At 46.8% G+C, this 21,860-nt stretch overlaps 10 protein-coding genes across 10 annotated transcripts; 5 read left to right on the top strand and 5 right to left on the bottom strand.

Annotated features, from left to right (window-relative positions):
• Positions 1-204: 204 nt before the first annotated feature.
• Positions 205-1,194, top strand: BDW43DRAFT_266866 (uncharacterized protein; the record flags this gene model as incomplete). Its single annotated transcript, XM_032040918.1, has 2 exons — positions 205-852; positions 919-1,194. A coding segment is annotated over exon 1 (196 nt), but the record flags the coding sequence as incomplete, so codon positions are not given.
• A 1,974-nt stretch (positions 1,195-3,168) lies between these two features.
• On the bottom strand, positions 3,169-4,626 carry BDW43DRAFT_308084 (spherulation-specific family 4 protein; the record flags this gene model as incomplete). The annotated part of the gene is made up of 3 exons (XM_032046399.1): positions 3,169-3,489; positions 3,796-4,153; positions 4,397-4,626. 3 exons carry the CDS (start codon positions 4,624-4,626, stop codon positions 3,169-3,171), a joined length of 909 nt encoding a protein of 302 aa, XP_031903915.1.
• A 1,037-nt stretch (positions 4,627-5,663) lies between these two features.
• Positions 5,664-6,950, top strand: BDW43DRAFT_308083 (NAD-dependent epimerase/dehydratase family protein; the record flags this gene model as incomplete). The annotated part of the gene is made up of 1 exon (XM_032046398.1): positions 5,664-6,950. The coding sequence occupies one exon, from the start codon at positions 5,664-5,666 to the stop codon at positions 6,948-6,950; it is 1,287 nt and encodes a 428-aa protein (XP_031903914.1).
• Positions 6,951-9,018: 2,068 nt separating this feature from the next.
• On the top strand, positions 9,019-10,157 carry BDW43DRAFT_266857 (mitochondrial 54S ribosomal protein mL54). The gene is made up of 2 exons (XM_032040917.1): positions 9,019-9,639; positions 9,698-10,157. Exons 1-2 carry the CDS (start codon positions 9,165-9,167, stop codon positions 9,949-9,951), a joined length of 729 nt encoding a protein of 242 aa, XP_031903913.1. The 5' UTR covers positions 9,019-9,164; the 3' UTR covers positions 9,952-10,157.
• Positions 10,158-11,271, bottom strand: BDW43DRAFT_266855 (uncharacterized protein). The gene is made up of 2 exons (XM_032040916.1): positions 11,093-11,271; positions 10,158-11,032 (listed from the first exon to the last, which is right to left on the bottom strand). Exons 1-2 carry the CDS (start codon positions 11,142-11,144, stop codon positions 10,284-10,286), a joined length of 801 nt encoding a protein of 266 aa, XP_031903912.1. The 5' UTR covers positions 11,145-11,271; the 3' UTR covers positions 10,158-10,283.
• Positions 11,272-11,675: 404 nt separating this feature from the next.
• On the top strand, positions 11,676-15,095 carry BDW43DRAFT_266854 (putative phosphoinositide-specific phospholipase C). The gene is made up of 4 exons (XM_032040915.1): positions 11,676-12,746; positions 12,969-13,746; positions 13,807-14,401; positions 14,496-15,095. The coding sequence occupies exons 1-4, from the start codon at positions 12,354-12,356 to the stop codon at positions 14,659-14,661; spliced, it is 1,932 nt and encodes a 643-aa protein (XP_031903911.1). The 5' UTR covers positions 11,676-12,353; the 3' UTR covers positions 14,662-15,095.
• Positions 15,096-15,813: 718 nt separating this feature from the next.
• Positions 15,814-16,601, bottom strand: BDW43DRAFT_230380 (uncharacterized protein). Its single transcript, XM_032039519.1, has one exon. The coding sequence runs from the start codon at positions 16,445-16,447 to the stop codon at positions 15,947-15,949; it is 501 nt and encodes a 166-aa protein (XP_031903910.1). The 5' UTR covers positions 16,448-16,601; the 3' UTR covers positions 15,814-15,946.
• Position 16,602: 1 nt separating this feature from the next.
• BDW43DRAFT_230374 (uncharacterized protein) lies at positions 16,603-17,378 on the bottom strand. The gene has a single exon (XM_032039518.1). The coding sequence runs from the start codon at positions 17,276-17,278 to the stop codon at positions 16,757-16,759; it is 522 nt and encodes a 173-aa protein (XP_031903909.1). The 5' UTR covers positions 17,279-17,378; the 3' UTR covers positions 16,603-16,756.
• Positions 17,379-18,664: 1,286 nt separating this feature from the next.
• Positions 18,665-19,480, top strand: BDW43DRAFT_266844 (uncharacterized protein). Its single transcript, XM_032040914.1, has 2 exons — positions 18,665-18,898; positions 18,983-19,480. Exons 1-2 carry the CDS (start codon positions 18,798-18,800, stop codon positions 19,200-19,202), a joined length of 321 nt encoding a protein of 106 aa, XP_031903908.1. The 5' UTR covers positions 18,665-18,797; the 3' UTR covers positions 19,203-19,480.
• Positions 19,426-21,368, bottom strand: BDW43DRAFT_308079 (putative transporter; the record flags this gene model as incomplete). The annotated part of the gene is made up of 6 exons (XM_032046397.1): positions 19,426-19,450; positions 19,503-19,586; positions 19,654-19,772; positions 19,839-20,679; positions 20,728-21,056; positions 21,111-21,368. 6 exons carry the CDS (start codon positions 21,366-21,368, stop codon positions 19,426-19,428), a joined length of 1,656 nt encoding a protein of 551 aa, XP_031903907.1.
• Between the last annotated feature and the right edge of the window lie 492 nt (positions 21,369-21,860).

The following is a 21,860-nucleotide window of genomic DNA, read 5'->3' as shown; positions in this document are numbered from 1 at the left end:
AAAGGGCTAGCATTATTATCATTATTACATACATATGGTTTTTTCTTTTTCTTTTTTTTTTTTTTTTGCTTTTTGCCTTTTAATTGCACAAGTAGGGATAGTTGGGTATAGCCACGCGAACGGAAAACTAGCTACACTAGACTAATCTACTAAGTACATTACTCCATACTCTCTACTCAGGTAAACTAGGGCGAATCGCCAGAAACCAAAATGATGCTCGCTTCCCTTCCCTCTTCCCTTCCCTTCCCGTACCTATTATTAGGTGATTTTCGTGGACTGGCCTGGTTTCAGGTGGTTTTAGCTTTATTTAGGGCAGAGTTGGTGTGTTTGATCGCGAGTGGATGGGTTCGTTCGGCACTAGTCGTTCCCTTCTTTCTTCCTGTTGATTTAGTTTAGACTACTTACCTAGTAGTTTAGTTAGTGCTAGTACCGTACCGAGGTTGTTACCTGACCTCCAATCACGTATGTATGGGCATGTATGGTATCATCACACGGGTATCAAAAATACACACCATGAGAACAGACGGGTACCATATGGCGTAATTTCCAATGGCGTCATTCGTACCGTGGGGTATGTGTATTACATACGACCGGCAAAAAAAAAAAAGAAAACTTCTGAAGGAAGCTCCGTTTTACAGTACTGGATGATTAATGGGATAAAATAAAAGTGCCAGATATCTAATATCTTCCAAAATTAGAAATCAGCCAACAGTGAAACGTAGAGTTACAGTCCAGCAGGAGATGAAGCAGTGTCACCGTAACTGTGGTCCGGTGAGTCACTTTTCAGTACCGTCGATGCAACTAAATGAACTTCTGGGCGCTATGCGATATGCATAATGCATAGACTAAGTACTAGGTAGTTACCAGTTAGTATGGAAAACTAAAAAGTCCACTATGTTGACCTCGCCATAAGTGTACTTTCTCAGCGGGCGTGAGAAAAGCTCAACCACTGATAGTTCAGCGTTCAACTGATCAGATCGGAAGATAAAGTTTCGGCGGATCAGAGCCAAAAAGAAAAAGGAACAAAAGTGGTTCCTGGCGGATGTTCCTGGATGCTCTATCGTTGGAAACCATGGGACATCGGGTGGTGGGTCAGGAACGCTCCAACTAAAGCGCTAGAGCAAGGAATGGCTGGCTTCAGAGCTGAAAAGTTAGAACAACAGGCGGGATAAAAAAGAAAATATGGCGAAAAAAGGAGGCCATTCTCTTCGGCATGCATTGAAGCGAGGGTGGATTTGAAATTTCTTGTTCAGCCGGCGCCTTGGCGTTCGTTTGCTTGTTAGTCCGGAATAGTCGGCATAGCGCTTGTGGGTAAGACTTTGACCGCTGTCTTCTCATGGATGGTTCGGCTATCTCCTCTGCAATTTTACCGTTCGTGTCGCTACTCCGTACAGTAGGGATTTTCTCGGCAGATCAGGTACCTAATAATCCATTGAGTTTTTGTTGATGGGTCTCTGACCTGGGAGGATTACTAAGAGGCAGAAGTCTTACTGTTGTAATTTTTCCCATCGGGGAAGGTGATGAGGCTGGTGAACTCGCGGCTTAAACGCTACCGATCTGTCGTCATGAAACATAATTATGTCGCTCGTGCTACATGTACTTGAGGGTATGGTTACACCTCGTCAATATGTAGAGAACAGACCGATGTGATATAAGTCATGGTCATGATATCATTACTCCGGAAACCGACCCTGAGCGTAGGTAAGACTGCTTACTCTAAGGTATATCAGGTATACACAGTATGACATAGATCGACCGTCCGGACAAAAGTTATCAGCCGTGGCCTTATTACTCCGGGATGCAACATGGCAACATTAACGTACGAACGAGTCATAATCTGACATGTAGGTACCTAAATTAAGTAATTCCCGCTGACTTCTAGGGAGTGTTCTCGTGAGATGGCGTGGGATCCCAATGAACCTGATGTGTTGTCATAAGATCCATTCTATAGCTTACTAGACGGGCACATGGGGTCAGAAAAGTCTCCAATTGCATAGAGAAAGAAGAAAAGGAAAGGGAAAGCAATTTCCCCTATTCCTTACTTGCGGACAAAGCAAATCCTACCAGGGTAATATGCATGTCTTACTAAGTACCAGACCAGCCATGCATGATTAGACAAGTTCCTAAAATTCAGCTACATACATGGAATAGCATGACCTTACGACCAGTCCATCCGTCCAATACGATTGTAGATGCTTTAGTGCTAACCGTGGAACGAAGGCACTGGACAGGCTAAGTGCAGCACCCAAGACGGACTACTACATTTGGGACTCCGATAGGAAGTTTGTCATCACAAATTACATATGGCCGTGCACATCGTCACCATGACTGACTTCCAATTTGTTGATTGGCTAAATTGGAAACCTCGGTAGACACTCTTCTACCTCTTCCTCTTCCGCTCCCCCTCTTATAGGCTATTATCTGATGCCTCCATACGGTGTAGTCTCTAATTAGGATTCACTCTGCCGCTCATGAAACCGACCGTGTCACACTTATTGCAGACGGACACATCAGGTACGGTTAGCCCTTACTGTACAGCTTCTATTCCTAGTTACGTTGGGTTTCACAGACAGACCCCATGATGCACACTAAGGGTAGTTGTTGGGAAAAGTGTAATAACATCACTAATGATAATGTATGTATAACTAGTTGCATGGACTAGAACGCATGGTACTCCGTACAGGTGGAATGATTCGATTATGACCAACATGAACTGACGGGGAACTCCACTGACTCTCGGAGGCGGACCTTGACCGAGTCGAGAGAGCTAGGGCTCAGGATACGTATCGACTCCAGATGAAAATTACCTCGCAAACGCGGTAAGATACGGTTACGATACATTACCGCCGACAGTTCTTCAACATCGGTTACTTTAAAAGGCAGAGCGAACAGAGAGAACGAAAGGGAAACTTGACGATCATAACTCTATCTTTATTCTAGGTATATCCTTCAATAGCGACAACGGCTAAAAGTCAAATAACATATTTCCAGTAGAACCATCATACAGTATATAGACGCTCATACAATATAGACAGGTCGTAACTTAATTAGTCGATCGAGCAGACAAGCCGGAAAGAAAGCGCCGTCGTATAGTTCATCAATGCCAGTCGTGCCCTGATCATAAGCAATGTTGCATCAGGTATGCCGGAAAAGCGCTCGTCCGCAGACTCATTTAGCCATCCAATCGACAAATTCGCCCCACTTGCCCCCAAAGTTGGCATAGTAATCCGTGCTCAGATGGGTAATGAAAATCTCATCGGCGGTCTTTCGAAGCTTCTTGACAAGATCACGAAGCTTCGACCCTTCAACCCGGTCTGGAACCGAGTGGATCACAATGCAGAGCTGACCGCGATGGCTGTTCGGAAGAACCTCGAATTGCTTCGTGCCATTGCGCTCCTTGAAGGTGTCATAAGCTGCCTCGAATACGACAGTCGAGTCAGCTGAAGACATGTAGCGAGAGTCTGGAATCGCTCCAGGGTTATGGACCACCTAGACAGCCACAATTAGCACCAAGGTCGACCCAATGGGATGGTCAGGTTTGTCGTCAGAAACTATAATGAAATCTAGCGCGATCGAAGGCGAGTATAGGGCATATTGGCTATCCGAGAGAAGAATAACCAGAAAATATAGTGGGTGGGGGGAAGAAGAGTACGGGAGGCAAATGAGGTACACCAATGTTAAAAGGTCGGAAAGAAGAGGTAATCATGTATGTTACCATGATTACAGCTTGGTAATAACCATTACAGAGGGGTGAAGTAGCTTATTAGGCAGGAGAAAGAGAAGGGTCACACATACAAAGTTGTCTGGCCCAAGGCCAGAAAGGCCCTTCACGAATGAGGTGAGATCTTGTAAAAATGACAGCGCATCGACATCATACTGCTGGGGCGTTTCGTCAAAGAATATACCCCGAACCGCGAGTTTAGGGTTAGAGCTGTTGGTCGGCCACGCTGCGTAGGTTTCGATGTCGCGACGCACTGCCGATATGTTGCGTTTCGCCCAGGTTGTAGGGACATAACCTAATAGGCGCACGTTGTCATAAGAGGCGAGCTTGGGAATCTCCCGGGTATAATTAGCATCGGGCAGGGCATTGGGCCCGGGGCCGCTGCCAGGGTTAATCACAACCGTAAAGTTGGCCTCCGGGTGTGAAGAGATCCTGTGGCGCTTAGTTACTTTCCCCCAAATCATAGCTTACCACATGCATGCATTATGAAATTGGGTTTTAGCTGGCTTATGCTGTAGATATCCATTCCATGGGCCAAAGCGTATCCATCTAGAAGGGGAAGGAAGGGGTATAATGTGGGGGAAATTTGAAGGTAACAATTGGAAATTAAAAAATTTTTAGAAAAAGAAAACAAAGAGAGAAAGAAAAAAAGACTTAAAAAAAAAAAAAACATACTCAGCTTCTAAAGGATCCCAGGCACCAGGGGCAGGGTACACATAGAGAGGTACGAAGATATTAGCTTTAGGGCCCATGCTGTTCTTCTTGCGTAGAGTAATCACGACTGCCGGAGGTATAACGACCGCGAGAATGGCAATAAAAACGAAGACTCCCAAAGCGATTCGAGAGCGACGGCTCTGTAGACAGCGTCGACCGCTCACGTGTTTGTCTAGCCCCATCGCTGCCATGTTAGGGGAGCAATTAAAAGCGTTAGTATGCGACGAAAGAGGGCAGAAAGTGGATTTCTGAGCACTGGGCGGAATTATGCCAGAACAAGGAGCCGGAAGACTAAGAATTAAGTAGTCAGCCCTCGAAACCTAGCGTTGAGCCTTTACCAAGAGGGTGGTGGACCTGTTGTGAACCAGAAAAATACACGCCGCGGGCCCAAAATAGAGCGGGGCAGGTTTCTGACCATGCAGCAGTAGGTCTCGGATCATTAAGTGACGATGTCGAACAATTTCTTTCTCCCTGACTTAAGGCACTTTACAAAGTACTAGCCGTGGTTTCCTAACCCTGTGGAGTATTGCGGCTAGAAGTTCGCAGACCTCCTGCTTCTTGCCCCATCAGAGGCGAACTCTGTTCGGACACACCAGTGAGATCTGGACTGCATTTTTTCCATGCGAAAGGGCTGACAGTCCTGGAATAATTGTTCCTTCGTTTTAATTTGATTATAAAATTATATTTTTATTTTTTATTTTCAATTCTTTTTGTTTTCTCTTTTTTCCTTTTTTCTTTTTGATCTTTTCTTTTTTTCCCTCTCTTAAAAGAAAAAGAAAGAGAGAAATTAAAAAAAAAAGAAATCTTTGGAATATTCCCTTTCTTTTTTTTCTTTTGAAATTTCTGTATCCATTCGCTTCCAATGCCCTTGGTTTGTTGTAAATAAAAAAGCCAGAAGAGAGAGGGGGAAAAAAACACAAGTCACGATATTCTGGCTTCCTTGACCTTAGCTGAATACGGTGGTTACATCGGCGAACCAGTGGCAGTGTCTTTCTCCTTCCGTTCAGGAAGTATAAGATTTGTGCTTCCCTTTCTTTCTTTGATTGATTCGATTCGGAAGTCACTCACACTTGTTGTTTCTTCACCGAGCAACACTTATCTTCCCTCGTTTGTCTTCATAGCGGTATTGTTTGCTCCAGTGTTATCTGTTTGCTTCTCAATATTTCAATCAACTTTCATTGCCCTTCGCTGGATTTTCATTTCCCATATCATATCATATCATCCAATGATGGAGAGTCCACGACAGTCTGATGCAAGCACTCCGGTGGAGCCTTGCTCCCCAGGATGTATCGATACACCGGCAACGCAATCATCCGTTTTGTTTGATGGCAATTTGGAAGAGTTACTGCGCAACTTTCCCCTTGATCAGTATATCCTCGTCACGGGGGGTCTCGGTTTCATTGGAAGTCACACAACATTGGAGCTACTCAAGGCGAACTATAACGTAATCGTCATCGATAACCTGAGCAACGCTTTCCAGAACGTCTTCGACCGCATCAAGCTTCTGGCTTCGAGGTACCATGAGCAACAAGGAACCAAGATGCCCGAGTTGCATCTGCATGCCCACGATTATCGCGACAGCGTTGCTCTTCGGAAGCTTCTTGAGCAATACCAGATTCAGTCCAGATGGGGCACGCCAAAAACCAAGATCTCCGGTGTCATCCACTTTGCTGCTTACAAGGCAGTTGAGGAGAGTATCAGAAATCCTTTGAAGTACTACGCAAACAATGTCAGCGGTCTCGTTGACTTTGCCACGACGTTGGGTGAATTTGGTATCAAAACCTTCGTCTTCTCATCGTCTGCCACCGTATACGGAACTTTGGCGACTTCAGGCCTTCCCCTCAAGGAGGAGCTTTGTGTCCATAAGGACGAGGTCTTCCGGGGCCGTGACGGATCGGAGAAACTCATGCAGCCTGGGTGTACAGGCATCACAAATCCTTATGGACGCACAAAGTGGATTTGCGAAGCTATCCTTGCAGACCTTGCGGCCTCCGACCCAGAGTGGACAATCGTAGCCCTACGGTACTTCAACCCGGTAGGATGTGACGAATCTGGTCTTCTCGGCGAGGACCCTAGGCAGACACCAACCAACCTTCTTCCTGTCGTCGTCAAAGTCATGACTGGGCAGTACAAGGAGCTGCAGATGTTCGGAACCGATTGGGACACAGAAGATGGCACAGCTGTCCGTGACTTCATCCATGTCACCGATCTGGCTCGGGGGCATATCGCAGCCCTCAGTGCTGCCCACGAGGGGAAGCTGAAGGAGAATTTCCGCACCTTCAACCTGGGAACTGGTACAGGTCATTCCGTGATGGAGGTGGTGAACACTATGGAGAGTGTGTCTTCTAAGGAGATCCCAAGAAAGGCTGCTGGCCGCCGTGCGGGCGACGTCGGTTCCTGCGTTGCTGTGGCCACCCGGTCACAAGAAGAGTTGCAGTGGAAGACGGAAAAGACACTGAAGGACGCCTGTTCCAGCCTGTGCAATTTTCTGAATGTCAGCGGACTCTCCTCATAGTCCTCTGATCCCTTCCACCTCCCTCTCTTTCTCAAATACTCCATAGGGTGTGGCGCTTAGCGGTGTTTTCTCCTTTTCTTTTTTTGACTCCTCTGAATTATCCATCAGCACATTCGTGAGCTTTCTTTTTCTTCATCTTCACCATATCACCCCTTAACTTGCTTTGTCCTTTTCATATTGAGAACATTTCGGCAGCTTAATTGTTTCCTTTGTTCTTTTTGCATGATAGAAGGCACTTCTTAATGAGGCATCCACAATGCAACCTGTATCTAATATCGGTGTAGCATAAGTATATTCTCTGACTTTATATTGTGAAAAAGCTGAAGACTGATGTCAGGAACAGAGAGCGTGTGTCTTTTATAATAGTTAATTTCAAATCAAAAGAGTTTTTCATAGTGTCCAGTCAGAACCTATGGTGAACCACAAGTGCACGGTGATAGTATCGCCAACAGTCATTTTTGACGTTGATGTGATCCTGATCGTACCGACTGCGATATTCGCAAAGAAGAGGTCTCAATAAAGCAGTCTAAGTATTGGTCTGCGCTATTGGGAGAGGGAGAAGTGTGACAATTAAATGTTTTCGAGTGTCCCGGTCAGCTTAGTCATGCCATTCAGGATCATCTTATTTCAACCCCTCCACCGCAGATCACAACGCAATAGCGACATACCAACAAGGATTAATTCCTCCACATGCAACAGGACGAACCAATCACCGCAATACCAGGGATTTTCGAATTTGTTTGTGGTGAAGCAGGTAGACAGGGTTCGCGAAACAGAGAGCGTCGTCGTCTCGCTTCTTCGGTGCTTACCCGAAGAAAGAAACATCTTATATGGGCAGAGATCGGCGCTGCCAACCTCGAATGGCTTCATGTCTAGCCTGAGCAGCCCGATTGAGATATGCTGTACTCGTTTTATACCGGCCTAGGCCTGGCTTCATGTGTCAGCGCTCCCGAGCTTCCGATACAAATCTGCGACTGTCGGTTGGATCTTGAGAGATCTAGATGATAAGGAAAAGTCTATCGTGCTTTAGTTTCGCACGGATATCTGATGCTCGTAAGATTAATCTGATAGCTTCACGAACAGCTATTCGCTAAGCTGTCATTATACCCTCTGGTGTCTAAGAATTGTTATCCTACCTAAAAGGACTATCATCCTCGGAATGTTATTCAGTTGCTCTATCATGTATACTATACAACTCTCAGTGTCTACGAAGGAGAGCGAGTTATCATTGGGGCTTCTACGTTCGGTTATCCTTATTACTCTAGGTGGCTTATGTTAGGTTCGAAGTATACTAGGGTGTGTACATAGATCTATGGGATATATATACTTGTTTCGGACCGGCCAAGAGATTTAGTGACAAGTTGAACATAAAGTATATGGCTAAATCACCCGTACCAATCTCTCACCGGCCATCCTGAACCCACACTTGAAAGACTGATAGCACGTAGCCTAGTCTATGCTATTGGTGTCTTTTATTGTCTGTTAGATGCATACCATATTATAGTGGAGATACTTCGTACTTGGCTTTGATATACTAATACGGGAAAGAAGAATGACTGGGCAAGCGAGTCGCTGGGTAATTTGAGCATATAACGATACCAGATATTAAGCAATTTCATTGTACCCTACTAGGCTGTATTCAAAGTTCATACATCATCAATGTATCAATGTATGGATATACTTTATGTATAGCCACCCTTGGCTCAAAGTACCCTAGTCTCTAAGGATGAAAATATATACAACCAAGCCAGCACCTCTTGCTTTCAATAATGAGTGACACTCAAAATTTAGTTTCACATTCGATGTAAGACATCTCCATGTAGATCACGTGGATCACGTGATTATAACAAAAGGCATCTAGATTCCCTAGCCATTACCCTGTGATCTAAAATACATGCAAAAATCATAGATTAATCCAAGGAAGTCAATCGCTTGGCCCTACGCACAACCGCATATCATGAACCTATAGTACTTTCGAATACTTTTGTTTACGAAGACTATTGCCGATATTGAATCATGTGACCGTGACACTCCGGCTTGGCATCAAATTCATCCCGCAGTTTTCTTGAAGCTTGCTCTGTGCTAGAAAGTTACCTTTTCATCCGATTACAGGACTGCCTCAAGCGGTTTTCCAAACATATCCAGGAGAAGCAAAGTCAAATGGTTTTTATGCTACCGTCTTCGACCCAATAACTACACTCAAACACCTCAAGAATGATCTGCCAGCGCTGCCGAACCAGCCTCCTTTCTCGGCTGCAACCGCAACACACGGTTGCTTTTTCTGCCTCATTATGCGCACGCCAGCTGCCAATTCACCGGAGTCAATTTCGGAACTACAGTGATGGCAAGCCTACAGTATCCGCCACGCCACCTTCTTCAGTTCCCCGCCAGCCTGTCGCATCGGATATCACGATCCCGTCGGCAATCTCATCAGCGACTCCTGGCGTGTCCCAACCACTCAGCACACCGGAAGAAGTTCATATTGATGCTCCTACGAAGCCTACGAAGGCTGCCGCGGAGCGCCCGCCAAGCTCCTGCCCTGCTGGAACGAAGTTGAACGGTCTCAACTACTTCAAGAATAAGCCTGACGTCGTCGCTTTGGAAGACTCTGAATACCCGGAGTGGCTGTGGTCGTTGTTAGACGATGCTAAGAAGCAATCAAAATCTGAGGGCGGAGTGGATCCGAGCAGTATGTCTATCTTGCTTTACCAACAGCCATCTTACAATGCTAACCGTACCTCTTCTAGCCTTGAACAAGAAGCAACGCAAGCGTTATGAGAAGAAAATGGCTGCTCGTGCCGCAACCCTCCCTCCTAAGATCCCTGTTCATCACCATGCTACTGATATTACTCCTGCTCCATACAACCGCGGTGACCAAGCGACCGACGATCTCCTGGCTGAGGCCGCCGAGAGTCTTGAGAAGCGCTCCGAGATCACAAAGAGCGCGAGAGAGGCTCGGAGAAAGGCCATTAGAGAGGCCAACTTCCTCCGCGGTCTCTAATCTTTTGGGAAGCCTTGACCATGTTTGGTGCCGACTTGCCCCGCTTTTATGGTGTTTCCAACAGGGTTACCCGTGTACAATTGTGTTGACTGATATTGATGTAAAGGCCCCATTCGGGATATTTCAGATGTATTTTATGGAACTTTGTATTCATCTTACTTATAATTCCCAGGCAAAGCGCTAAATGAAACTTGCTGTTCTATCCGTGGGATTGTTCTTTTCACTATATTTCAAACACTGCGCGCTATACATATTCGCACAGGTTTGGCGTCGATAATTGGAATCTTACTTGAACCACTGACAAAATCTATCTGTTCTACCAGACCATCGAATCATTGGGGAATATCCCATTCCCTAGTTTCCCCCTGGCCTTCCACCCAGGGCAAACATGCGTCCCAGAGTGCCTTCACCTCACCCTCTCCGATAGCCACAAGTTCCTGGAAAAGCGCGTGGTGGGTTTTTTCAACCCAAGCTAGGAAGGAAACGACCAGAATATCCGCGTATCCTGGCTTCTCGCCCTCAAAGAAAGGCCCCGTCTTTCCGAGCCTGCCTCTTAGCATCTGCGCTACAGGTTCCATTTCTGCCTTCGTGGCTTCTATTGTCGCCCGTTCCTCGCCCTTCTCCTTTGGGTACACCTCCGACAAAGGCTTCCCGAACCTCGCAGACCGAGTCTTGATAAAGTATTCCCGACCTCTGGGATCGAGTAATTCGGCGACTTTAGGAATCAAAATGTTGTAACCTTTTACAGTAACGTTGCTGAGAAGCTTAATCACTGCGAGGGTAAGGGCATAACTGGCATCGCGGGAAGGAAATAGAGGCGGCGATGGAAAGGCCTGGTCTAGATGCGTGGCGATCGCTAAGGAGTCCATCAATACACCGTGGGTGTTTGTATCCACAGAGGGCTTGTGCAAAATGGCAGGGAGGGTATACTGAGCTCCCGAGGCGTGAGGGGTGACGCCGTAATGGGAAAGTAGAGGTGCAATGTCCGGATACGAAATGTAGGATTGCGTGTAGAAGATGCCCTTGAAATTCAAGACCATCCGGGTCTTGAATGTATTAACAGACCATGCCTTGGCAGGCCCTGGGAATAGCATGTTAGTTACAGACGATACACACAACGGTTGGGGTGGATGAAACGTACCGGGAAGAGTTGAAGTAATATCGAAGAAATGAACGGGGGTGTCGGTAGCCATAGTGGTTTTGGTAACGATGTAGCGCAAGTGGAAGTGCTTTCAAGGTGAGATGAGGTGCTCTGTTCCAATGGCGGGGTATGCCTATGCTTATATATCCTTGACTTTTCGGTCGAAAGCTTCGTCAAGATGGATCATGTCTCTCCTTTTGGTCTCTTGTATACGAGGTCTACTTTTTTATTGGTGCAATCGGCAAGCACTAACGAGTAGATTGACCCCAGTGGAGCATTATGAAGCCATTATGTGCTTTTCTTCGTATCTTTCTAATCAATTGGGTCTAGTCGGTGGTTTCTAGTTGTCTCAACTAATATCTAACAATAGCTGGCTGACCGAATAGCTTTAGGCTGTTATGATATTCCATTTAAGGTAAAATAGGTACCCTGAGTCTCCTTTCTTATCGGAAGAGCCCTATCTGATATAATATGGAGGGGAAAACATTGAAAAGGGAATGAAGTAATTTCAATGACTCACCTGACTTGCTGGAACAAGTAGAGTAATTAGAGTTCAACACCACGAGATCTAAAACCACAACCACCTCAGATCTGGTGTACAACTGTCTCCGACATCTCCTCCCCATATGATATGTCATGCTCATCCGCATCTTGGCTTGACTTGTTGTCGCGGCTGTCCCGCTCCATGAGAAATGGCGGTCTCTGCCTAGAGGCAGCAACATTCTGCCGAACTATACGACCAAAGAAATCGAGTGGTAGCACAGCCTTACATCCAGATTGGATATCAGATCAGATCGTCATTTGGGGATTGTGTATCGGCTGATCAGTGATTAGAACCCAAAACAGTCCAAGTGGAGTGGACCAGAAAAGCAATGGCCAGAACTCTGCCAACTCAACACTTGTTCTTTCCGTCTTTGTCCCTCTGCCCGTCTGTTTGATATATGCATGCTTCGCCGTTCCCTTTATCCTTCATTTATACCCTTTCATTCTTTGTCTTGACCAACAACCTCTCGACTTTGTCTACTCGTAGGGGTACACCGCATAGCATTATCTAGGCCACCGATTTCCCGACTTGGCGGTACCACGGCGTGTCGGATCGTCTCGTACCTCCACTACAAGGAAACAAAAGGAGACAACAACAAAAAGGGTAGCGAAAATATCTACGTCATTTGTGGTTCATTATCAGCAATTGTGCTGCACTTACGGCTCGTATCTCATGCGCTGTGTCATTGCTTAACCACTCGACCAAACCGTGGGGATAATGGCCGAACTCGCCGATCGTACTGATCAAATCACGCTCAATGACTCGTCGAAGTGCCTGGAGCCTAAGAGTTCCCCAGACTTTGCACCTTTCGTTGCGTCTCACTTGGAGGTGGTTTACAGCTCGCTAAAGTCCTTGTCCGGGGTTGATTTTCTCCGGGACATTCAACATGAGTCTCCTAGTGACGGCGGTGATAATGGAACTGCAGACCCCCTCGTCTCTTTAGCAGCGTTCCGGGCGTATATGGCCAGTTCGGCCTCTTCTGCCGTACGCCCCATCATGCAGCAGAGCCTTTCAGCACCAATTAACGATTATTTCATTTCTTCGAGCCATAACACTTACTTAACTGGAAACCAGTTGTATAGTGATTCGGATGCGAGTGCTTATATCAACGTATGCATACCCCTTAGTATTTTACAGTGGATCTATTCAAGGACTCTCCCCTCCCCCATTGAGATGCGTTCTGGTCCGCGGAGGACCAGTGGTTTCCACGGATTGGAGAGTTCTCTGGAAAGAGTGTAACCCCGCATCCTCGTGCTCCCGTGCCCTGGGCACCGGCGTCAAACTATAGCTTAGTCCTTCATATTCAGATGGCAATGACTGATAGCATCATAGGTCCTTCTGAATGGATGTAGATGTGTTGAGATTGACGTATGGGATGGTGACAAAAGCCCCGACAGCCAATCCGATGATGGGACAAGCAGTAGCAGTAGCGACACAAGCTCGGTCAAAAAGAAAAAGGACGAGTCAAGAAAAGAAAAGCTTAAGAATATGGCCAAACGACACTCGCGCTTAGGGTCCATATCATCCAAACTAGGTGGTATTTTAGGCCATAAGGCATCTTCTGGGGAGGACACCGGTGACCCAGTGGATCCTGCAACCGAAATTTCACCACTCCCAGAGCCCAAGGTGCTTCATGGTCACACACTCACCAAAGAGACTACTTTCCGAGATGTGTGTCATGCCATCCGTGATAGTGCTTTTGTTACTAGCGACCTACCTGTCATTGTTAGCCTGGAAGTGCATGCGTCTCTAGAGCAACAACAGGCGATGGTAGAGATCATGGAGGAGGCCTGGAAAGGGATGTTGGTGGAAGTCACGCCCGAAAGGGAAGCAACTGAACCCCTGCCTGCACCGAAGGATTTGATGCGGAAGATATTGATCAAAGTGAAATACGTGGCACCCACGGGCGAAGACAAAGACGAGGAGACATCGGGAAATAACGTTGACGCGCTCGAAGCACTAGAGCAGCACACCAATCAGGGCGACACAAGTAACACTGCCCACAAGCCATCTGACATGCCCCCAAAAAAACCGTCGAAGATCCTACATGCTCTAAGCCGACTGGCTGTGTTCACCAAGGGGTTCCACTTCAGTCACTTTGCGCAACCAGGTAACTACTTTGAATGAACTCATTGAACTTAAGGACTGTTTTTAACTTCATGTGTAACAGAGGCCAAAGTGCCCGGACACGTGTTTTCACTGTCAGAAAGTGCGGCCCGGGCAGCGCATGCGAAAGATCCCGAAGCCTTGTTTGAACACAACCGCAGGCACTTCATGCGTATCTACCCGTACGGTTTGCGGGTGAACTCCTCAAACCTTGATCCTAGCTTCTTTTGGCGGCGAGGTGCACAGGTGGTAGCGTTGAACTGGCAGAGCCTGGATAAGGGAATGATGCTTAACAGCGCCATGTTTGCCGACGAGCAAGGCTGGGTACTCAAACCGCAAGGGTACCGAAGCACCGATGCGCCCTGTACCATCGTGCGTCACCAGCTCGACCTTTCCATAGAGATCCTTGCCGGTCAGAATATCCCCCTACCTCCAGGTGACACTAACGAGAAGGGGTTTCATCCGTATGTGGTTTGCGATTTGCATACCGAAACACCCGAGGATACCAGTTCCCCCAACGGGGAAGATGACGGCGAGTCAGAGACATCTAGCTACAAACAAACGACCAAGAGTGCTACGGGGGCCAGCCCGGACTTTGAAGGCCAAGTGATCCAGTTTCCAACGTTGTCAGGGCTAGTCGAAGATTTAACATTTGTCCGGTACGTACTCCTTCTCGGCGGCAGTTGCCTTCCGATCCAACGAGCGGCTATCCAGGCTCGTAACCATAAAACATACGCGCTAATGACCCCACAGATTTAAAGTCAAAGACAACGAATTTGGTCGAGACTCCATGGCCGCCTGGGCATGTATCAAACTAAGTCGTCTCCAAGAGGGCTATCGCCTAATCCACCTGTATGACTGTTCAGGAGGAAAAACCGACGGTGTCCTACTCGTTCGAATCATCAAACGGGTCGCTTAAACTTGTTAGTGTTTGATAATCTCGAAGGCATCTGAACCCTGGGTGGCAAAAAATGAAAAGAAAAGAAAAAGAGCAGGGAAATGAATAAGCAAAGAAATAAAACGGGAATAATAAAAAAGAAAAATGATCCGGAGTCGACATTGCAGATAAACTGGTCGGAATTCAAAAATATGCAGCCTATCCCTTATTTCAGTGATTTCGCGCATCCGCGGAGGCCTTTACGTCCCATCAATTATCTTGAATCTCACCTTGCAATTAAGCGGCTATCAGACATGAATGAGAGACTAGCCCTTGGCCCGCTAGCCACGTAGCCGATCATCCTGTAACCGTGCTATCAGTCTAGCACACTACACTCAAACTCGCTTTTTGCGGTGTTTTTAGCGCGAGCATGACTCGGCTTATCCCACTTAGTTAATATATATATGGAATCTGAGTGCATCCTTGATTTGACTCCACCCAATCCATATCCACAGGTATGAGTACAGAAGACAGGGTACATTCCAAATCACGGCAGACAGCTGCCAATTTAAATTTAGGTTATGTAGGTATATCTACGGATAGGTCATGCGTGATGGATCTCCATAAGACTGTACCTAATTTTACTGGAATGGACCCCTACCTGAGGTGGGCAACCTGGATCCTTGACCATGAATGTTATGTATATATCTGTGTACGGGATACACTTTCCACTGCATCGGATTCCACCGAGTGACGTAGTAGGTAGTGATTTGAAGATTCACTTTTACATAGATAAGGGGGAGGGGCGCGAGAAGATCAAAAAAAATAAAAGTAGAAATAGAAATAAAAAAAATCAAAGAAAACAAGAATCCAGAAACTGCGAAGAACAAGAAAAGAGAAATAGGAAAAAAAAAAGGAGGGGTAATGAAAAGGGTGAGAAAAGGAAGAGCCGGAGCAGTTCTGATTTGATAGATGACCACCCGAAATTGCTCGAAGTCGACCTGTCAATTTGGATGAATATCAATAGGAAGGGGCTGCCTTGGCGTTGGAGACCACGCTAGTCTGACGCGTGCCAGCTAATTCAAGAATCTCTTTTCAGATATTGCAATTTCTCGTCGTGGCTCTCGCGAGAGCCAACCGGTAACAAACAGTGAGAGACTTGGAATTCGGAAGAAGCCAAGGCCAAGAGTCGCACAACACTTTGTCCGCTCAATCAGCCACCTGCACGATATCGGAGAATAGGTGTTGGCACAGCTCGCAGATTCTAACCCAAATTCTCACAGGGAAATCCCTGATGAGGCACGCTTTTTATGTATCCAATTCCGAGTTAATCATTAGCCTGGATGTGAGAAATTACACTAAGCAACCTCAGCAGTGGGGCAGAGATACTGATAGAGTTCAGTTTCGCAACCCAGCTCAACCCAGACAGGCGGCAGTCTGCAGGTGGCTGAGCGGACTGAACCCAAGAGGGGAAAATGAAAAAGGGGGTTCGGAGGTGTTTTCTATTGTTGAAGCTCACCCTGTACCCGAAGCACCGGCACGGATCTGCGCAGAAACTTGTCAAGGGTGCAACAGGCAGCGGTTCGGTTATTGGTTCGTTCCTACTTGGGCTGCATATCGTGGGAAGCACATGTTTAGAATAGGTAATAGGAAAAAGGATCGCACACGCCTCCACAGCCCAGCAAAAGCGAGGGGGTAATAAAGTGAGAAAGAGTTGGCTCGCAAATAAAGGGTTGACAAGAAAGAGAAAGAAAAAGGATTGAAAAAGAGACAAAGGCTGGTCCCGAAAGTCTTGCCTGTCCCACGGGGTCAGCATGCGAGCAAACATACATTGGCGCTGGGTGGGGCTTGACGCTAGTCACTAGACTGTGATGTGAAAGCTTTTAGTACAATGAGAGAGACCACAAGCCAGGGCTGAAGTTCCATGGGTGTACATTTATCTCCCTGCAAGCAATGTGCTCCTTGGTCCAAACGGAGAACAGGGATGCATGGACTAGGAGGGAGCCAATTAGCGACTTTAGACCCGGTCGAGCAGCAGAAAATAAGAATGGTATGTGATGTGTGTGGTCCACCCGATTACAAGCTGACCAGAGGCCCCTCAATTCCAAACCACAGCTAAATTTTGACCGAGTATGTCCTATGTGAGGTAGACGCGCGCCGGCTTTCCAAAATTGATGAGTGACATGTACCTGTTGGTGATACAAGTGCTCAGTCCATTGTGCGTGATGGCGGTGGGATAGATCGCGTGCCATTCCAACATGACTCGCAACCAGTCACATTTTAGGGTTCGAGAGGACCCAGATGGCCCAAATGGACGGTTTACCGAACGCTGAGTTTCCATGGTTAGCTGCATAAACGGTTTCCAAAATATACGCCGAAGACGTTCCCTCCTTGCCGTACAAGGATATTCCTTTGCATTTTCCTTTGCGTTTCCCCACCATCCCCCTCCTCTCATCATCAGTACCCGCTTTTGAGCTTGGACACGTATCTTCCATGTAGAGAGCGGATCACACTGTGTGATGGCCCCAGTCGCTGAAATGCAATGCTTGTCATGAACGGGAGCATCCGAATAGTTCGGCCTCGACACGACATGTTGGGTTGGCAGGGATTCCAACATGCATGTTGTCTCGATGCATTGAGTGTAACTAATGCGGTCCATCAATCAATCGATCGATCGACCCGGGAATGGAGATCTCCCGATGGCTCTTTTGAAATTTCGGGTCTAAGTGAGGGTCCTTGATCAATCGAGTACCGCCGAACTATATAAGGGCGGGAGACTGGCGTCCCAGAAAACAGATTAAGCTCTCAGCAACCAACAAGACGTGCGCTAAAACTTGAACTTTGTTGGCATTTTCTCCTTTAAACTTTGGCCATCTTCAGCCTTCGAGAACCTGAGAGACCTTTCACCTCTCGGAGGCAACCGACCCTCATTCCTCTCTTGAACCGATCCAAAGTACTGGGTAGCCACAATAGCCAACATGCCGGTGAGTGCCAGACACAAGGTTTCCTGTCTGAGAACGCTTCTGACCGTATGCGATGTATCCATTATCGCTAGATGCCAGGAAAACGTTGTCCAGAATGCGAGAAAAGTGGGAAAGAAACATGGGTTATCCCTGGGAAGGATTGCCATGTCTGCGGTACTCCTGTTGGTTGATCATGTTCGGTAAGCTCCAACAACCAACCAGATAGAGAGACACATTGTCTTGTGGTACAGATATACTGACTCTCTGTCATGCCAGACGACTCGGAGAACTTAATCAACGCTGGGGGACTTAAGCATCTCATTTTCTAGGGAAGGGAAAGAAGACGGATGCCACCCGCTTCGAAGACACCCTTGGAAACCCTCAAACCGCCCTTTCTTTTTCATTGTTCCTTGGAGGTGGAACAGACGGTGGAATAGTCAGGGACGATAGCAGCGGCGAAAACCACATACTCCTTAGACAGGAGCCCTTAATCTGGGATGGACCACAAAGCTGGAGAAGGCTTTGGAGACAGGAATTGTACGATAGCATAGGATACACATGAGCGCAATACAGTTATACATGATGCACTTTGTCTTATTCAATAGATACGCTTCACGGATGAGAGGAGTTGTAAAGTGCGAAGAACATGGACGACGTAGAACAATCAACGAGTGGAATGAGGCTTGGACGGACAAGAGTCAAGTCACGCGTGGCTCCTTCCTAATCTGGCATTGTGTAGTGCCCTGTTATGCAGGCATTCTACTTCTACGGTCGACGAGAAAAAGGAAGTAATGGACAGACTAAGTAAATCTACTAAGGTAGCATATACTAATTGTACCCAAGGTACTCCATATATCTGTTCGACTTCGTCAAAACGGGACAGTACATGGTAAGATTCCATGAACCTACAAAAGTCCAATCCTCTTTTAGGTCAATACATACTAAACTCCCTCACAAGTATGGAAACAGTATCCGTCCAATCAAGACAAGGAAAGAACATCATCCACGTGATGGTCCCTTCCGCCGAATCGAATCCCAGTGAATTAGTACTGAAAAAGGTATTTATCTTTTGGGCCGACGTCATCGCCTCCGCAGCAAATCAGTTCAACATACATACCACAACACTAGATTACTCTCTCTCGCTCTTTAACGCTAACCTACACTCGAGCGTGGCTGTACCACTACTCTCCTCATAGAAGCATACGGTTAAAAAAAATGACAGAAACCCAAATATACCCTATCGGAACTCGCAGCGAATGCGAACGTCTAGTTCGAGGCTGGGGATTCAAACATATATTTACCTGGTCTGATGGAAGGTATATCTATCGTCAATCTTCTAGTTGGGGAAAAACACGATCAGCTTTATAGGGGCTTGTGCTTACTTCCCTGTGATTTTCCAGCAATGCGTACTATTCACCTCATAGACATGCGGGCTTAACAACGCATCTCATACGACAAGGTACCCTTACAATTACGTATCCGGAGGACAATGCTCAACTACACAATGGAGAGGTCAAAAAGGAGACATTTGGTGTTGGCGCTCGGGTCGATGTACCGGCTGGCAAGTTGCATGAGGTATGGATTGGAGAGGATGGATGTGAGTATGTAATCGGAGAGTAGAAGAGTTTCGGATATGATGCATGCGAATAGACGTACACATAGCGGGGGTACGACTAACGAGGCCTAACGTGAGTCACTGAGCGGCACATGCTTTTGAGGTTCTTCTAATTCATTCGGGCTTGGCCCTCTAATTCTAAACGAAGTGGTATCACAAAGGACTTTTCAATCATAACTAAGCCCCATGATCCATATCCAGCTGGATCTAGCTCGCCGTGCTTGTATATTAATGGATGAATCTAAAATCCAGCCTGTGAAGTAATTAGCAAGGTGTGCTGTCAAAAGAGCCAAAACGTAGCATACCGTTTATTGCCCAAGTGCTTGTTAGCGCCCAGATATTCCTCCCTCTCGGCGCTGGACATGACATCCCATTTTTCGGCATTCTTCCTACACAGATTAGATGAATTAGTATCTTTCCCTGATAAGCCTACATGTTTCTAGTAGAAAAACGTACTTGTTGCGCCACATGTAATAGTACTTGGCTCCAATGAATACAGCCATGCTCCATACTGTTAACGCAATGAGGACTTTATTTCCGGTACGATAGTACGGTTTATCGTTTTCACGATAGATCTAGTAATTCAAAGGTCAGCACACATCTAGTAGCGAGAATGGCAGGAGCTAGCAGAGGTTACTCACATTGTTGGCAATGATGCTTGACGTCTGAACCATCATGTTGTAAACCGCACTAGCAACAGTCCTTGTTCGAACCGTGCCTGCATTTCGGGAGGTCATAGCAACAATGATTGCATGCACATATGGTGCTCCAATCAGTAAGACGTTAATAATCCATCGAGCCCAAGGACTGGCATTATCTGGCAGGGTCTCAAGCGCAATCAAGAGGACTAGACACCAAATCATAGACCCGACGCCAAGAATCAAACGCTGGTAAAACCGTTCGGAGATCCAGGTCCATACAAGCAGGTTGATAATGAAAATCACATAAGCCGGAATTGTCAGAAGGTTCGTTTCGAATGTACCGAATCCCAGCGATTTCAGCTGTAGCGTGATGTAGCTTGTTGCGGGAGTATTGGGGATCATCCAGGTTAACCCTAACAGATAGATGGGCCACATGTCATAGTCGCAAAGCGCCTCCCAAAGCATCTTCGGCGTCACAGCCTGTCGATTGTGCATGCCTCCCTTACTTGGATCATCGCGGATTACTCGGTTGACCATGATTTTCTCTTCGCGTTCGTTGAACCAGCCATCCTTGCCACGGAACCCGCCTTTCGTCTGGGTCGGGGATGCTGGCATCCAGAACACGGCAATAATCGCAATAATACCCGTGATCAGGCCTTCAAAGGCAAATAAGTACCGCCAACCACCGGTTCCATCAGGCCTTCGCACGTGCAAGAAGCCATATGCCAGGAAGGCACTGATAATAGAGGTTCCCTCGTAGGAAACCCAGAAATAGCTCAACCGGATAGGCAACTCCTTAGACTTGTACCAAAAGGAGAGGAAAAGAATGGTGTCCGGGATACTGCTATACGTTAGTGGATTATACTCACTGCTGGGAAATTAAACTTACAAACCACCCTCAAAAAGACCCAGCAAGGCCCTGCAGACGAAGTATGATGTTTTACCCGAGAGGAATGCCTGAAAGGCAGCAATTAAACTCCAGCAGAACATCTGGATAGGAATCCACCGATCTGGCCCTATTTTCTTTGATATCAACTGAGATGGGAGCTCCGCAAACAGGAAAACGAGATAGAAGATTGTTTGGCCAGTGTTGTAGTCGTTTGTGTTCATGCCCAGGTCATCCAACATATTATCGGACATCGCCTGAACGATATTGCCTCGATCGAGCTGCAGCGCAAAAAAGGTGACACAAGCGAACGTACAGACCCGTAAATCAATCTGGCATTATTATTAGCTTGAGCTGATTTGAACGAGTAGCTCTATCAGGAATACCTTTCTTATGAGCTTCTTCTCTTCCTGCTCCTCCCATTCAAAGTCCGGGTCCCAACGATGAATGCCTTCATAGTCGTCGATTGGCTTGTAATATCTCGGGTCTTCAGTAGTATCAAAAGCGCCTTCGCTAATATCCTTGACTCGTTTGGGCGCAGGAGCAGGAAGCGTTTCAGAGGATGACCCGGCTGACACTTGCTTGGAATCATCGTTTACTGGTTCGGCGTTTACGATCACTCCTTTGCGGTCGTCGGAAGCCATTTCGCCCCGTATTATTAGATGAGGCAGTCTTCCGACCGGCTCAGTAGCGGGAGTAGATGAGTCGTCAAAGTTATAAGGGCATCATAGGTCGTTAATAAGTGCTACCTCGTAGCTATGGTTCCTCAGGTTGTTGTGTTTTCTAGCACGTAATCGCAATTTGGACTTAAGGCTGGAGCTAGCTGATACTACGCGAGGACCGCGCATTGTGGGTTGTTGTCTAGAGCCAATAGGGACATGTAAAGCATGAAGACGATATCATCTTTCTGATAGAAATGCAGTAAGACACTGCAGATCGCGGCCAGCATCCGCGTGTACGGGTTGGAGTCCACATGTGTGGAGCTCTGATAAATTAACAAGACTGGAGACATTATTGATTGTATTGAACCGATGATCTAGGACCCATTAAGGACTGCATAGTGGGTACATCACGCAAATCGAACAGCGCTGACGTTATAAAAGACAAGTCATGTCAACGCAAGAGAGGCAGAGATG

Source organism: Aspergillus alliaceus, assembly GCF_009176365.1.
Source record: "Aspergillus alliaceus strain CBS 536.65 unplaced genomic scaffold BDW43scaffold_7, whole genome shotgun sequence".
Lineage (NCBI taxonomy): Eukaryota > Fungi > Ascomycota > Eurotiomycetes > Eurotiales > Aspergillaceae > Aspergillus > Aspergillus alliaceus.
Note: the sequence above shows the minus strand (reverse complement) of the source record. Positions and strands in the feature narration are given on the sequence as shown.

Bases quoted from the DNA above. Each gene is read 5' to 3' on its own strand.
- BDW43DRAFT_266857 (XM_032040917.1), top strand. From the start codon at position 9,165: ATGATCTGCCAGCGCTGCCGAACCAGCCTCCTTTCTCGGCTGCAACCG. The intron at 9,640-9,697 runs GTATGTCTATCT...TACCTCTTCTAG, and splicing joins GGGCGGAGTGGATCCGAGCA to CCTTGAACAAGAAGCAACGC.
- BDW43DRAFT_266855 (XM_032040916.1), bottom strand. From the start codon at position 11,144: ATGGCTACCGACACCCCCGTTCATTTCTTCGATATTACTTCAACTCTT. The intron at 11,033-11,092 runs GTACGTTTCATC...TGCTATTCCCAG, and splicing joins TATTACTTCAACTCTTCCCG to GGCCTGCCAAGGCATGGTCT.
- BDW43DRAFT_266854 (XM_032040915.1), top strand. From the start codon at position 12,354: ATGGCCGAACTCGCCGATCGTACTGATCAAATCACGCTCAATGACTCG. The intron at 12,747-12,968 runs GTATGCATACCC...ATAGCATCATAG, and splicing joins ATGCGAGTGCTTATATCAAC to GTCCTTCTGAATGGATGTAG. The intron at 14,402-14,495 runs GTACGTACTCCT...ATGACCCCACAG, and splicing joins GAAGATTTAACATTTGTCCG to ATTTAAAGTCAAAGACAACG.
- BDW43DRAFT_230380 (XM_032039519.1), bottom strand. From the start codon at position 16,447: ATGTTTGCTCGCATGCTGACCCCGTGGGACAGGCAAGACTTTCGGGAC.
- BDW43DRAFT_230374 (XM_032039518.1), bottom strand. From the start codon at position 17,278: ATGGACCGCATTAGTTACACTCAATGCATCGAGACAACATGCATGTTG.
- BDW43DRAFT_266844 (XM_032040914.1), top strand. From the start codon at position 18,798: ATGACAGAAACCCAAATATACCCTATCGGAACTCGCAGCGAATGCGAA. The intron at 18,899-18,982 runs GTATATCTATCG...GTGATTTTCCAG, and splicing joins TTTACCTGGTCTGATGGAAG to CAATGCGTACTATTCACCTC.